General features: G+C 33.1%; 1 protein-coding gene across 5 annotated transcripts in view; it reads left to right on the top strand.

Moving 5' to 3' along the window:
* Positions 1-17079, top strand: part of LOC143239612 (juvenile hormone acid O-methyltransferase-like) — a 44144-nt gene that overhangs the window by 1995 nt on the left and 25070 nt on the right. For 3 of the 5 annotated variants that reach the window (XM_076480890.1, XM_076480889.1, XM_076480886.1), the window contains exons 2-3: positions 1602-1809; positions 2846-2992. In XM_076480890.1, coding sequence (XP_076337005.1) covers positions 1624-1809; positions 2846-2914 — 255 coding nt within the window. In that variant the 5' untranslated portion in view covers positions 1602-1623 and the 3' untranslated portion in view covers positions 2915-2992. Of the gene's footprint in view, positions 1-1601; positions 1810-2845; positions 2993-6537; positions 6914-15033; positions 17037-17079 lie in introns of those variants that run through there. The other 2 variants (XM_076480888.1, XM_076480887.1) reach the window with 2 other exon arrangements.

Here is a 17079-nt window from a genome sequence, read left to right as displayed (position 1 = left end):
TTAAGTTGAAAAAACCCTCACGAATTATTCCTCAACCCAATATTTTTTACGTTCAGTTTCCTTAACTAATTGTTTGATTAATGATTCCAGTCATTTTAAACGATATATGCATAACTTTAAAGAAGGTGTATTTTTTTACTGATAATACCTATTTAGTTTTTTCTCTCATTTCTTATCTTTAATATCACATGGTTGTGTACAGTTGTAAAGAAAGTCTGTTTATGAAGCCAAGCTGGACTCAGTGAAACAGCATGTGTATTTTTTAGACAATATACAATTAATAAATGGGTAAAATGTTATATAAAGAAAGCTTAACATATGAAATTGTTATAGTGTGACAACTTGGAATAATTTGTATCATAAATATATACGTAAAAAAAAGAAGGTCGAAACGTTGTTTGCTCCACTACATAAAATTTTCTCAAACCTTACAGCCGTTTTTACATATATATATTTCTATACAAGTAGATTTTCTCGTCATAACGAATTTATATTATAGGAAAATTGAGGCAATAGTCAAAATCGAAACATTTATATTAATTTATATCATCACATTTGCTTAACTCTTTAGGTTACTATGTTGTCAAGGGGCCTTGCTTAGCTAGTTTCTGTTGAAAAAACATACTTGTTGTTAATTACTCATGCAAAAATAATTTACTCGAACATATCTGTGTAATATTTTGTAGCATTAAGTGGTTAAATTGAAAGGCTTTAGGGATATAAACACATTAAAAGTAAACCAGTAATAACCGTCTTGAAACCGTACATCCTGATGATGTGGTTTGTCGTTTGTTTGTTTTTAATTTTCGTGAAAAGATACACGAATGCTGTCTTCTCTAGCCGTCCTCAATTTAGCAGTGATACACTAGAGGAGAATCAGCTAGCCTTTAGAACTCGCCGCTAACGCTTGGGCTACTCTTTTACCAGTGAATAATAGGATTTTCCGCCACATTACAATGCAATGATCAGTTTTCTGATACATATATATGTGTGTGTGTGGATGTTTGTGAGTTATTAAAAACTTTTCAAACCAGTTAATCGAAAAAAGGTAAAGGGAAGAAAACCTATTAAAAAAAAAAGTGCACTGAAGAATGAGTTTATGAAGTTATGTAGAGTATAAGCTTTCCATGAATACAAATCAAACTGTTAAATTAAGCTGCACTTAGGTAACCATATACATTAAGTAGTTACAGTGAAGCTTAGACCTAATAAAATAAACGTTGTAAGAAGCTCAGGCACCTAATTACACAGTTATCTTACGAAAATAATAATCTTATGTCTAAGTATCATCATGCTTATGATGTAAAACTTTCATATAACTGTGCTATAGTTGACCAAATTATAGGAGTTAATGTGGCGAAATTAAGGATGACTAGTACATTTAACATTTGAGAAACTTTAATCACTTCTCCGATACATATTGTGTCTTTAAAATAAAGTTAACTTTACGACAATTCTTTTACCAGGGTTATGCCATGAATTCAAGATGTATAATGGGATGACAATTTGAAAATAATGGAAATATATGAATTATGCAGTTTAAAATAAACGTTTAGTTAACATTGTGAAGAAATGTAATACATTGTACTTTTTCTTTTTAGGACACCTCAGCAATGGGCGAAAATGTTTGACAAAGTCTTCGCTTTCTTTTCTTTTCACTATGTCAAAGATATTAGAAAGTTTCTGGAGGTTCTTTGGGGTATACTAAAACCAGGGGGCTACTTTCTGTCGTTTCGAATAGCATCATCTCCACAGTTTTCTGTTTGGTTAGAGATGTCTAAGAATGAAGAGTGGAAACAGTACTTTATCGTAAGAATTTACAGCTGTGGTAGTTATTGTGATGTTATTATATATTTTGTATATTATGCATTTATTTTAACAAAAGTTGAAAGTGTTTGCTCATCATTTTCAAGGACAAATCTCATAATTCCATGCTCTACCCAAAACGGGTATCGAAACTCAAGTTTTAGCATTATAACTTATCGCTTCGCCACCGGTCAGTAAACACGAATGTATATTACTTCAATGACTTCTTCAAATCATTTTATTTTTGCTAGAATGTTACATTTGTCAAATCATACATACGAACCTAGAACTCATTAAATATATTTATTTGGTATTTTCAACAGTTTAAGGTATTTCGCAAGTCCCTTTAACTTCTAAATTGTTTATTTAATCGTCTAAAACTGAATTAAAAAATCAGCACGCTGATGATTTCCCAATTTAAAGAGTGAATTCAAGACATTTAAACATTATACATAAAACTGGAACAATTGAAGTAACAACTCAAAACTTGCTACATAATATTGGACAGATGCTTGTATTTCTAACGGTTCACTCGGTTGTCGTTTAAAACATTTAAAAATCCTATTTAATAAATATATATATAAAGAGCTCTATCTTAACAAACCATGCAATATCACAAAATATTCGCTTCACTGTAAGGTATGATACTGTCATAAAGGTGACAGTAAATGTTGCAAATGGATGGTGGGTTATAGGATGTTAAAGAGCTGCCTTCTCTTTAGTCAGTAGCTTAAAATTTAACATAGGATTATATGTCTTTAACAACTTTGACATAATTATAAATATCATTCTTGTAGGCAAAACAAACAGTTATTACGCTACCTATTAAAGGTCAAAATGAAAAATAGATTGAAATGAAATATTATATGTTATTGATTTAAGGATGTTTGAAGGTGTGTGGTGGACAGAATAACGTTTATTTAAGTTATTTTATACTTTTATTTTCTTTAACTTGATAAATTATTTATGTTAATAAATTGACATATTAATGTTAAATAAAATCGGTACTGAATTTTAAAATTATCCTATGTTCCAACAGGGTTTAGAAAAATATATTCCATTTACGCTTATGTCGAATGATTATTTTGCTGAAATCAAGAAAGTGTGAGAAGAATATGGATTTGTCCCCATTGCTGTAACTTCAAGTTTGGAATCTATTACTTTTGATTCAGAAAAACATTTTCTGGTAAGTGTAGGGTTAACTTTGTATGTATTTTACTAAGACATTTTGGTTATGTATTCCTTGAGTTATCTTTAAAAAACATGGTAATCTGTCTGTAATGATTCTAAAACTGTCATACCCAAGTGTGACATATTTATCAATGCATGCGTCACGTTTAATTAAATACAATTATTTGTTTATTTAAAAGTAGTTCGAGTACATTATTAAACTATATTAAACAAATAAAAATATTAAAACTGATATCTAAAGTCATAATAAAGTGCATGAAGCAAAATGATGTGTCATTCAGCAAAGTTTTATTGCATCTTCCAATGATGTTAGTTTTATTAATAAGATTATTTAAAACCTCTGGAATATATATCTATTTATTATACGGTTTCTTATAATTTCATATTTTCACTGTTAGCTACTTTTACTTAGAACTAAATTAAAAACCTACTTGATGCTAAATTTAGATAATATCAGTATAATGGCTGAAAATGCGATAACATCGAAACATATAAATTAATGGTAAATTAATACTCCTAGTTAGATTAGTAATTAAAAGTAACATTATTTAAGATGCTGAGTTTTAATCTTGATCTATATAAATATCTTGATTTAATCAGAAGCTACTGATAATAGAAAGAATCTGGTGAAGAACGTGGAACAGAATATTATTATGTTACCAGTATTGTTAAAACTTGCATAAAGGAACCACACTTCACTGCGGAGTTCTCATGTCGCCTTATGATTCCTATTACTCCTAGGACATCTGCACATAGAACTAGGGTACATGTAGCAGGTTTTAGTGTATTAGTTTAAGTATGAAAACGTCATATTAATTTTAGATTAAGTGTTTGAGATATCCACAGAACGCCTTAACACAAACAAGATGACGACTGTTTTATACCAAATCCCCAGTCCGTTTGCCAAGTTTTTTCCTACAAACCCCAAAACGGAAGTTAAAATCTGAAGTGATACAATATATCTTGGTTTTGTTAACGAATGACTTAAGGTACAAGGATTAGTAAAATATAATATTTTATTTTTTTCCCTTACCTTCTTTTCTTTTCTTTATAACATTTAATAACACTAACTACAATTCGTATTTTCGTCATAGCAGTTTTAGAATAGACTTGTAAAGTACATAGTGATAGAGGTAATTGAAAATGTCTTACGCCATTTGAACCTAATAAATTTTATATTATATAAGAATAAATTTCTGAACAAACAAACTAGAACTTTAACTTAAGACTTAAGGAACATCAACATCCTTCTAATTTTGTTATTTAATAATAATTACGTAACATTTAATAAATTACATTTTTCTTCATTTATATTTCTTCATTTATAAAAAAGAAAAATGGAAAATCGGTGTAAAGATTTGAAAAAGGTTGAAAAACCTAAAACATATTTTCCTGATGGTTTAATTGCTGTTTTTGTTTTAAAAGTGAGAGTTATTTCAATGTTTCGGTGTAATATGTTATTACATACTTTCATTTAGAATTTATATTTAGATATGTTTGTAGCTGTCTTCAGTGATAAGCGTAAAGATTCTTGGTTTGGTATGTTTTGAACTTCGCCGAAAGCTACTCGAGGGCAATGTGCGCTAGTCGTCCCTAAATTAGCAATAAAAGATTAGAGGGAAGGCAGCTAGTCATCACAACCCACCGCCAACTCTTGGACTACTCCTTTACCAACGAAAAGTGCGATTGTCCTTCAAATTATAATTCCTCCACGGCTGAAAGAGCGAGCATGTTTGGTGTAACAGAAATTCGAAACCGAAGATTCGTTTTAGTAGAAGCAAGTATGAAAATGACTGTTAAATGTCTTTTTAATTCGGTGGACAATCGAAGATATGATAAATTATTTACTTAGGAGTATTGTTTGTTTTGGAAATTCGCACAAAGCTACTCGAGGGCTATCTGTGCTAGCCGTCCCTAATTTAGCAGTGTAAGACTAGAGGGAAGGCACCTAGTCATCACCACCAACCGCCAACTCTTGGGCTACTCTTTTACCAACGAAAAGTGGGATTGACCGTAACATTATAACGCCCCCACGGCTGGGAGGGCGAGCATGTTTGGCGCGACTCGGGCGCGAACCCGCGACCCTCAGATTACGAAGCACACGCCTTAACGCGCTAGGCCATGCCAGGCCATCTTAGGAGTAAGAATGATAAATATGAAATTATCTTGACTGGTGAACATTTCTTTTTACGTTAACACTCAGAGAAAGAAAAAAAATAATCATTTATAGATTTTTATGAGTCCATTCTGCCTGAAGAAATCGTAAAAAAAAATACCAGTGAAGATTTCGACAAATTCTTGAAAGACTACGGAAAAGAATTAAAGAAAATTCAGTCACTTTTCAAATTAATTTTCTTGAGATTTGTCTTGAGTATAGAAGTTGTAGATCAATGCTGTTAATGTGTCTTATCTACTATGCTCTTAAGATGTTATTAATTATAATTTTAAAGCATGATTCAATATAGTGTAAGAGAAAAACATAGTTCTAAGCAAATTTGTTAGTTGAAGAAAGTTGGTTGTAAATGGAATAATAATATAAAAACTGGAATTAACTTTTTTATCAACAAAAAATTGGGTATAAAGTGTACTTTAATGTTATAATAATAATCATGAACATATAAATATTATACACCTTCTAGTTAGAGATTTTAAGTTTTCTTTTTACATGTAAAATTGCTTCCAAAACAATAGTACACTTTCTTCCAAAAATTATACAAGATAGATCTACGTTTACAACATGAATATACAACTGCACCATGATGCATCTGACTTTTCGTAACCGGATGATATATGTCCTTATACTCTCTCAAATGTTCACAGCAGTAAATTCACATTATGAGGGTGCAGTCACTTCAAGACAAACTTCATAAATGAAATCTGTCATTGTAGGATAGTTAATTTTATTTATAACGTAATTGTAGCACTGTAAATGAAATGTACTGTACCGGGAGATATAAACTGAGTTTATTAAAACGTCAACCACCTGAAAATAGAAAATAAACCGACAATAATATTAACATTGGAAGATTGTTATGGGAAATAATTGAAAAATGTTATTTTTTTGTGTACATAATTTAACAATGATTCAGATATAAGCTGAAAATTGCCAAACTAAAGAAAGGCAGAAAACTGAAATTCATTTTTTATCAAACTTGTGTTTATTGTCTTTTACAAGTTCACGTATCTCATGTTTGAGTGGAAGAAAAATGGTATCAAGACATTGTATTACATTCAAGAACATTCGAGATTCATGTCACGAAATGGAATAGTCATGTTAACTATGAGTTTGTTGAAAATTAATGACTATATATATTTTTCTAATATCAAATGTCTACATTTTGAACATTATTTCAAAAAAATAACTTTTAAGATAGAATAGCCTTAAAAGAAATAATTAATTTGGCAATATTCTTTAATTCAGTGTACTGGTAGAAAAATGGCTTCTTGTTTAATTGTGTAGTTTATTAGACGTTAATGAACAATGTTATCGTGAAGGCTTTTTTTTTATATCTCACTATATGTGACATATCTTGTTAACAGATCCAAAGAACGTTCGTTTTAAGCACTAATGGATTGCTATGGTGTTGGTATCCTTTTTTGTGGCAAAGTGTTTAACTTTTCCTTAACTCCTGTATTCCACTTGCAGTTCATCGTGCAGTATTTTTGTTGTTGTTATCACCAGGTTAAATGAAACAACTTTTGTTACAAGTATGGTTCAATATTTCAAATAACCTTTTCTTACACATTCTAAACCCTTGAACTTGCATTCTTTTATAATCACTGAAAAGATAAACTTCATGTCGGAACATCCGTATCACTTAGCCACTGCGGAAGAAACAATTTTATATTATGTGTAGCAATATACCTCGTTATAGGTCGGTTTGAAGGTTATTAAATATGAATTTGATAACATAAATCCTTGATAACTCTTGTATGTGTGTGTTTTTTTTTATAACAAAGCCACTTTGGGATATCTGCTGGGAACACCGAAGGGAATCTAACCCCTGATTTTAGCGTTGTAAATCCCAACAGTTACCGCTGTAGCAGTATTTTTGTTGCTTTCTACTCACCCTCTTTGTTCCTCTTTGAATACTCCAGAAGAGCAATGTTGGTAGAGGAGAGGCTCTATCTTTACCAGTCTATGTCTCTTACAAAAAAGTCTCTGAGTTGCATTCTTCTCACCCTCCAGCTAATATACAGGACAAATTTAGAATTAGTCTTCTACAAAGACCATGTTCCATTTGCTTCTTACAACTTTGATGAATTCTGGATCATCCATTGAGAGGTTATCAACTAAACTAAGTAATTCAGGACCTCTCAATCTAAAGTACCCGTTCTGTGCTTGAGTTATTAATTGGTAAATAGAGAGTGGATTCTATTAAAAATAATTCTAACGTTCACTCAGTTTATTTATAACACAACGCTTCAGATTGAAGTTGACCTTTTATAGTCTGTTTTAATAATACTTTCGTCCTCGCATTCCTAATGTCCATATCTCAGAGACATCTACCTTCAGTAGCGTAATTATACCGATGCAGCCAATACAGTATTATTGGGGCACAAATAAGAATGCTAGTAATAAAAAGAAAAACACTGAGAATATATATACATTTGCGCACACACGCGACATTTGTTTCAAAGTTTGTAACTAACACTGCCAAAAAATGTCAAAAAATATCAGTTGTGGCGTTCGTGTGTCTCGAAATGGTTGGGTATTTAACAAACTTCCTATAGCCTTTTACATTTTACATTAATTGAATATAATATATTTAAGTGTTAAAATATAGCGTAGGTATTTGTATCATTACCTTAAAAACTAGAAATATATTAATAACAAAGAATATTTTGTAATGAGACTTAGCTTTTTGTGCGTGTCAGCTTTTAGGCCTGTAATAATTGTTTTAAACGATGTTTTGGTAAGCCTCACAGTGCTAGTTTGTTTAGGAATGTATTAGATTTAAAGAGACGTTGGTTGGTTGATTTGGTGTTTTATGACACAAAGCAACAAGGCTATCTGCGCCAAACATCCGGGAAAAAGATAAAATTAAAGTAAATTTAGAAAATTCATAAAAAAAATTAAGGTAAAATAAAACAAAGATAAAAAAGTATAAAATCAATATTTACATTGAAAAAATAATAAATTGATTAATGACCTTTAAAACCTAAAAACATATCCAAAGTGGACCGATAACACTGTCTAACGTTAGGAACAAACCTTGGGGCAGAACATGATTAAAATGGTGCCGTCGTTGAGTGTCATAACGATGGCAAGACAATAACATGTGGCTTATTGTGACCTGGGTGTTACACAGACTACACACTGATGCTTCAATTACAGATAAAAGGAAACGACGAGTTAAAAAACTATAACCAATGCGTAGTCTAGTTAGAACAGCTTCCTCTTTCCGATCCATCATAGGGTTTTATTTGCAAGAGCTGCTTTTCACATTGCTCACTCCAAGTCGATTGACAACTGGCACGAAGTCGAGTCTTGAATACAGGACCATAGTCCATGTATGGAACAGGCACAGTGGTGATAGTGTCAGAGCTGATAGATTTAGCAGCAGTGTTGAGGAGCTCGTTACTGCGAATACCAAAATGGCCCGGTTTGCAGAAAAACTGGATAGAAGTAGATGTTGGAGAGAATTGGGCTAGTCAGTTTTGAATATCGGCGACAACAGGGTAAGAACTAACGTGAAGCGATTCCAGAACCAGTAGAGAACTAAGCGAGTCAGTATAAATAGTACAGTTTGAGTACTGCTTAGCAATTATGTGATCCAGGGCAAGAGAAATGGCGTAAAGCTCAGCAGTGAACACAAAAACTGTAGAAGGGATTCTGTGTGCAACTAATGAACCACAGCAGACCATGGCACAGCCCACAGAGTGACCTGATTACTAACTATCTGTAAGAATTGGAGTGGAAGGATGGTTCGAAAGATGTTCAACATATAACAAACAGTACTTCCAATAAGGAGTGTCTCCTTTCCTCAGATGATTTAGAAATAGGTCGCATTTGGAGACTGTAAGAAGCTATGGTGGGATGGGCTGACCAGTGGATATAGCAATCTTATTCAAGGACAGACCAAGTTCATCCAACTATGCCTGGATATGAAGGCCAAAATGAGCAATGGTAGATTGTCTGTTCTGAAAAAGTATGGCCCACCGAAAAAGGAAAACACAACCCCAGGTTGTTAATTTTGGTAAGTAACGACGTTTCGAAACATATGGTAAAGACAATTGCAAATTGAGATTCTGTGTATAAGACTCTGTGTATAATTCCTCTGAACTAGGGAAATGTGGAAAGCTCCAGTGCAGATCCGAAGTCCTTGATGATGAATGGGGTCTAGTGTCTTTAAGACCGGGATTCTGGCAGAGCCATAGACCAGTGAGCCATAGCTGAGTTTCGATCGAATACGAGCACGATATATCTTTAGCATCGAGCATCGATTTGCTCCAATCGTGGTGGAAGAGAGGACACAGAGGATGATCAGTGCTCTTGTACGTTTGACCCGTAGCTGCTTGATGTGTGGTATAAAGGCGAACTTATGGTCAAAGATAAGCCTGAAGAACTTTGTCTCAGGGACCGAAGGCAGCACAACTTCGCTGATACAGGGTTTAGGATCAGGGTGAATACCCCGTTGTCAGCAAAAGTGTATGGAAATCAATTTAGAGAGAGAGAAGCTAAAGTCGTTTTCCGTGGTCCATTTCAGCAAACAATTGAGAGCAGTCTGTAGCTGTCGCTCAATATACCTTATATTCGACGATCGACAAAAGAAGTGAAAGTTGTTGACATAGATCCCGTTTACAACAGCAAGAGGGAGTTGTTCAGTGATAGCATTAATATTTATACTGAAAAGTGTGACACCAAAAACACGCCCTGAGGGACTTCAAGTTCCTGCAGAAAAGAACGTTAAAGTGTTGAACCCACCTGAACGTAAAATCTCATGCCTATTAATAAAAATGAGCAAATGGCTACGTAACCCACATATATGTAGGTCTCGCAAAATGCCATACCTCCATGTTGTATCATAAGCCTTCTAAGAGAGCCATCGCAGTTGACACAATGAGGGTCCGTTTCACACTCATAAACATAACGGTCATTGCCACCGCAACGAGCACTCATCAAGAAACCGCGACATAACGTCTTTGAGTGACCAAACTGCTGACACTGAAAACATCAGAGAAATTTTGGAATGTATGGCCGTAACTTACAAGTAAGATAACCTGCCTTAACGGTGGCATGTGAACGTGGTGATGTAGATGTTTCTGAGTGGCGAAACCAGTGAGAATTTCAGACTCGGGAATGTTCTTCAAATCCCTCTCAACAATAACTCCTCATGATGAATTCAAAGTAGCATGGAGCATAACCTCAATAGGTATATCCCCAATTGCCTTTGATTGTTAGAGGAGTTCACTGTGTTTAGATGTTGATTTTTCAACCAATATGTCACCAGAGCAAAGCTTTTTTGACTGGCTTTGGAGAGCCAGCAAGTCCTTCTAGTCCTTCCTGGATAAAAAATGGAGACATTTGCCCTGAAGGTTTGTCTGAAAGAGAATGTAGTATAAGAAAATGAGTTGCAACAGGTGTTACAGATGTTGAAGGTTGCTGCTTAAAATGTTCAAGACGTGGTCGTTTACCTATGGAGTGTTTATCATTATTTTATTTAAGTCTTTATCTGGAGGGTCCATAATAAAAAGGAATATTTTCGTGCCCACTGACACCATCCACCAAGGAGCTCTACGAGCATTGCGATGTCAAACAAGTGTACTGCAGCAACGCCATGGTTTCGTGACCACTATACCCAAACACCAGCATCAGATACAATGTCCAGAACACCTCTTGAGAACATCCAACACTGGTACTTGGTTGACCTTACCCCAAGTGGACCAGCCGATTAATCCAAGGTTCCACCCCAAGGCCGCCTCTCTACAGGAATTCAAGGCCAAAGTGTTGTGTTTGGGTTGGACCCTTCAACCACCAGGATCTTCTCCTCACCATCACGGGTCGCGACGAACGGCAAACACGTGGATGAATATTTAGATTCCAGTGGAGGTAAACTGAAAGATCAGAACCTTCCTTGGGAGATCCCCCTCACCACGTACAGGAATCCACAAAAAAGGGTTAAAGAGACGTATCTTGAACATCCATATATAGCTGTGGAATGGAACGGGAACGGGTAATGTTGCCTGTATGTGTTTGCTTCTCTAACATTAATTTAGTTGATGTCTAGTACACATATATAATATATACATATACTCCATGAAAAAGAAAACAGTGTCAGCAGAGGCTTTTGAAAGGTTCCAAAGAAAATTCCGAGGTTGCCTTGTTTCTTTCGTGATACCAACGTGAGTTCTAATACTAATACTATACAAATATCAACAGTAAGATCGACGGGATCCCCAATGGCAGACACAAATTCCTCGTCTTATCACACACATTATAATAAAACAGAAAACAAGTTCAAGATCACGGAACGGGTAAATCGCATTTATCTCCGAGTGCCAGCAGTACTGAACACATGGGTAACAAATGTATTGTGTATCTAAAATTGAAATTAATTAAGGTACAACATGCAAGTGATATGGCTAATTACGAAGATATCTTAACGAAATATTAAGAGATTTATCCTGGATCATGGATCTTGCAGATCAAAAGGTACCTTACCAGTAAAAAATAAGTAGAGATTTGGTGCTAATTTTATTAATTTGACCTCAATCCGGTAAGGGTTGTTAATCTGTGATTGGATTTGGATCGGTATTCTCAAGTTACGCCGTTCTCTTTCTTTCCTTCTTTCAGTGAATGACGTAAGATGCCTCAACTTCAAGATCACTGTCTCTCCATCAAAAAAAAAACTACTCATTTTAACCCAGGAGTTATATGATTACGTCACATTCCCAAATGCTCATCCAAATATTAAAAAGCTTCATGTTAAATATATGAATATCTGACTTCCAATTCACAATGTCATTAACACAAAATAGATTTTTAAACCTCCAATTAAAACAAAACCACTTTAACAAAACTAGCAAACACAACTGTTTCTCATTTTGTATGGAATTTTAAAATATATTTTTCTTTCAAGATTTTTTGTGCATCTCTAGAAAACGTGTTCACAACTTGAAATAATGACGGTAGTAACTCGCACGAGGTTCAAAGTACAAAATCCTAAGCTCAACTAGTCTCAACATGAGACTACATGATGTGTAGTTTTTGAACCAGATTTATCCATGAAGTTAATTATCGCATTAAGTAATACATCAACTAGAATAATTTCAGTGAAAAATAATATCAGAACGGAATCCAGAGCCTACAACACAATCTTATCTTCGTTAGAACGTACAAAACCTCTTAAACACCCAGTTACTAAATATATAAAAGAAACAAAGAGTGAACATTTTGGCGAATGATAATCTAACAAAACTCTTCTATACCGACCTAACTTTAACAGCCTTGAAATATCATAATTAGATAATATCATAAAATGGATAACACTAGAGTATTGTAATATTTTATGTACAAGATGAATAAATGAAGAAGAAAGAAGCCTTTATTCACACAGTTGATGACACATTGAGACAAAACGGCTTTTGCCAAAACGAAAAGAAAATATTCATCAAGTAAAAATTTCATTTAAGTGTTTATATAATGTACTACTCATGAAGGTTATAGAAAAACAGTTATTATAGCGTAGTAAACTCATCGTCCCTTAAGCAAAGAACGTTTATTAAAACTACCTGGGATACCCATACCATGGAAGTACGCTATGTAAATTTATCATTAATGAAAGGTTATCTTAGGACATGAAAACTTTTTCCTTAAATACGTCCATTTACCCAGCAAAACACAAAATGTGAAACAGTAAATTTACATGCGTCTCCGCATGTCATTATGAAGTCAAAATAATAGTTTATAGTTTGAGTAAATAATGTCAATGGTATTTTCAGCCTCGTTTCTTTACTTTTATTCGATCCATATTTGAAGATTTACAAATTCCGCACTTTAATTTGTGTTACATTTGTTAGTATCCTAACGTTTTGTAATCTGAATTTCATTATTAATGGCTGCGCTATACCAGATAACCATATTTAAGCTACATTGTATGACAGATTAAATACTACTTACATTAAATCTTTGCTGTCTTATACTTTCAATTCACGCTGTTAGGACCGACATGGCCAAGCGCGTTAAGGCGTGCGACTCGTAATCTGAGGGTCGCGGGTTCGCATACCTGTCGCGCTAAACATGCTCGCCCTTTCAGCCGTGGGGGCGTTATAATGTGACGATCAATCCCACTATTCGTTGGTAAAAGAGTAGCCCAAGAGTTGGCGGTGGGTGGTGATGAATAGCTGCCTTCCCTCTAGTCTTAAACTGCTAAATTAGGGACGGCTAGCACAGATAGCCCTCGAGTAGCTTTGTGCGAAATTCAAAAAACAAACAAACAATACTTCATAATACCAATATATTGGCAGATATTCAAATTCAATATGTAATTGCAATACTTCAAATTTAGAGCAACATTTGTTGCACAAATGTTAAATATCTTACAAACCCTATATAAAAATTGCGTCACTGTGGTAAACAAAAAATAATTTGTTATTTTATCGTGTTGGTGACTTTTGTCATTTTGCTATTTTATATTTCATCAGTAGTTTGTTTTTTTGTTGTTTTAGCTGGTAATATATTATCACATAATTTTCTTCTGTTTTTGTTGTATTTTTATTTTTTCATGATTGGTTTTCTTTTATTTCGTTCTAACAATAACGGTTTATAATTATAAAATTTAGTTTTCCTCTGGGTTATTTCTTTTGTTTATTTTCACTTTGTATTATTAGGGTAATTGCAGCTTAGTTATTTAAAATAATTCGTTTTTACTTATGATATTTTCGTAAGTATTTATTAGTTTTTGATTTAATTATAGTTAATTTTTTGTTCTTATTTTTCTTTATGGAAATTATATTAACGGACTTCTATATCATGATACGATACAGTATTTCTTGTTTCCTGTTGTTTTATTTATAATTTTTTTTTTTTTGAGAACGAAAGTCCCTCGCTGTCAATTCTGCAGATTTACATCGCTAAAATCAGGGTTTCGAGTTCCCTGCTAGACCCAGCACATAACCCAATGTTGCTTTGCTATAAGAAACAAAACACACACACAGGTAAAATAATGCTAGTAAAAATCAGGTTTTTCTTGTAGCCCTCCATACAATTGGTCCCCTCTTTTAAGTATTTAAATATTGACTGTTGTTTATACTGACTTTTAACAATGACATTATTAAAGATTTTTTACGAGTAAATTATGCAAAAGAAATAAAATCCAATGTAAAGTGATCAGAAATTATAACAGACAAATAAAAAGCTTTCATAGTGAAGCAACCTTATACATATGTTGCCTGTAATTTAGGCACCATCATATTTACAGGAATACAGTGTATATACATGTCTCGCTATTATTGTTATTAACTCCACCAAAGTACGAGAAGATACTACAAGGCCTTCAATAAAACTGTGTATCAATCTGATCATTGACAAATTTAAAACTTGTTTTAGTGAACAGTAACTACCGGTTGTAGAAACACAAGGGCAACGTTTTGAAATATTTCCACATTTTACCTTTTATTGTATTATATACATTGATATTTAACCTGTATGAATCAGTTTGTGTGTAAAGTCAAGCTTGATTTCTCGAAATAAGAAGAATCATAATGGTTAAAATACATTTATCAAAATATAATAGTTAAATTACTGTCTATCCATTACGAATGGTTGGGGTGCAAGTGTAAACTTTACAAGTGTAGTTACTGTTGGTATAATAAGCCTGAAATAAAGACAATGTGGGATCACATAGACTAGAGCTAAATGTATAAAATTGATCATGAAAGTGAAAATAATTCAGGAAAGCTATTATTTTGGAATGTTATAGCACATTCTGAAGTATCCCAGAATATTTCAAACTATTTAAAATGGTTAGAAACATTTCATATGTAAACAATCCATGATATAAGTTATTACTATTGGTATATTTTATTTTTCAGAACAGTTTTCAGAATTTATGAAGCTGGTTATTCTATACCATTTCAACTAAAACTGCGTCATGTCATTGCAAGTGAGTACTGTAACAAGAAGGCTGCTTTTTGGTTGCTTGATTCGGAGGAAACTAAAATAACAAGGAAAAAATATACTTTAAGATATGTTAGCGTTGACTGTGTTTTTTACCATAAAAAACATTAAAAAATAGTTTATAAAAGCTCAAATATTGTAGCCATGATGAGTAGGCTTGGATTACAATTCGTACAGAGTATCTTGTCGTTATGAAGCTGGAGAAGGTTTTGAAATATAGGCAAAGCTAGAGAAATTTGAAAAGGAAACACTGAAACATAACAAGTTCATGATGTAGAGTTTTTCACTAACCTGGATGCTTTTCTGACTTTAGGCATAGAAATGGCTTCATTTTGATCAAGATATATGAAGAAAAAGACTTTGTTTTCTTTAGGAGGAAACAGGGAGTTGCGGATTCATGGGTCAAATAGATAATTTTATCACTCACACCTGTATCTATAATCTAATACACTTAAGAAGCTTTTTTCTACAAGTTTGTGATAGATAACAGAGGAAATGATAATCCAAACTAGACTGAAAAAAGTTTACCTTGCTTCATTGTTTTAATATATACTTTTGAAATGTATAAAAAACAAGAAACAACAACTCTGAAATATCATTTCAATAGAGAACATGCAAGAAGTATCAAGTACGTATCTCTAATCTAGTACACATCAACGTAATGAAAACATTAGTTTTAATACCATTGTGTAATAAGTGGTGAAACACTATCCCTTCATTGTTTGTGTATGGGAAATTACTTCTACGAATTCTATGACGTGTAAAACTAAAGAATTGTAAATTTGAATGAAAAACTCAGATAATTAGTTGTATCAAATTAAAATACTAATTACTGAAGATGTTTATTTACATTTCATAATTAGCAGCATCAATTGCGCGTGCGTTGTCTTTGTTCTCTCCTCTTAGGTCCATCTTCGGTGGTTCTGTTGATTTATCCATAAGATCTTCATTGTTGAATATTATCTAGCTTCGTCAACTGTTTCCTTTCTCTTCACCTTCTCCTAAGAAATATACCTTTGTTTAAGTTCTTTAACTGGTCATCACGTCCCAACACATTCCCAGTACTGGTTCTCATCCATTTCATGACTGATAAGAAATTTGTCTTCTTCCATATGACGTAAAACTTTATTCTTTAAATTCAACTTATATTCATAGCTCTCCGTCAAATACACATTTAATTACCTACCAGTCTATCTGTTGTTATCTATGTCTCGTATTATATTGCCACATTCCGGATTATTTCTTTATTATTCTGTGTTTAGTTTCCGTCTCAAATTAGTTAGATTAGTGGCTTCTTTTTCTCTCTGTTGGCTTCTTAGACCATTCTAAATGTGATTTTTATTTATTTTAAAACGCCAACCATCTCATGTGATATGACTTCTTAGATAGCAAAACATACTTCCTAAAACATTTAACCTTTGACATTAATGTTTAATTTTCTAACTTATCTCCTTAGTACTTTCAATACTCTAGTTTATTTCATGTTTATTTCAATTATTAAATTTTTTTGCTTCGTTTAGTTTCGTAACTTCAAGTCGCAGCCGTTCTTCTGTATCAGCCAACACTGCCTTATCATAAGCAACTCTAGATCTCCTTATTTGCATTCTAGTCAGTCAGATTTTTCCACAGCTCGTACTTATTATTGCCTCTTCGAAGGTATTGACAAACGATATTAATATGTATTCCTCACCTACAATTATCTCCTATTAGTACTTACTAACTCAAGCCAGAATTACATTTCTGTCTTTCCCGTTCACTCCAATCATTCCATATACTTTTATTTAACACTTTCACGTTTGCGTTAAAGTAGATTATGTGACAAAAACATTTGGTTTATGGACATGGTGAGTATTTTTGATATATTATAATAGCGTTATAAAGGAAGGGATCTTTAACATCTTTATTGTTATAGCTCATGCAATGTTTTTATTATGCATTTACTTATAAAGATTTTAACTCTA

Source organism: Tachypleus tridentatus, chromosome 13 (genome assembly GCF_004210375.1).
Source record: "Tachypleus tridentatus isolate NWPU-2018 chromosome 13, ASM421037v1, whole genome shotgun sequence".
NCBI lineage: Eukaryota > Metazoa > Arthropoda > Merostomata > Xiphosura > Limulidae > Tachypleus > Tachypleus tridentatus.
The sequence above is the reverse complement of the archived record's forward strand: the minus strand, read 5'-3'. Positions and strand labels throughout refer to the sequence as shown.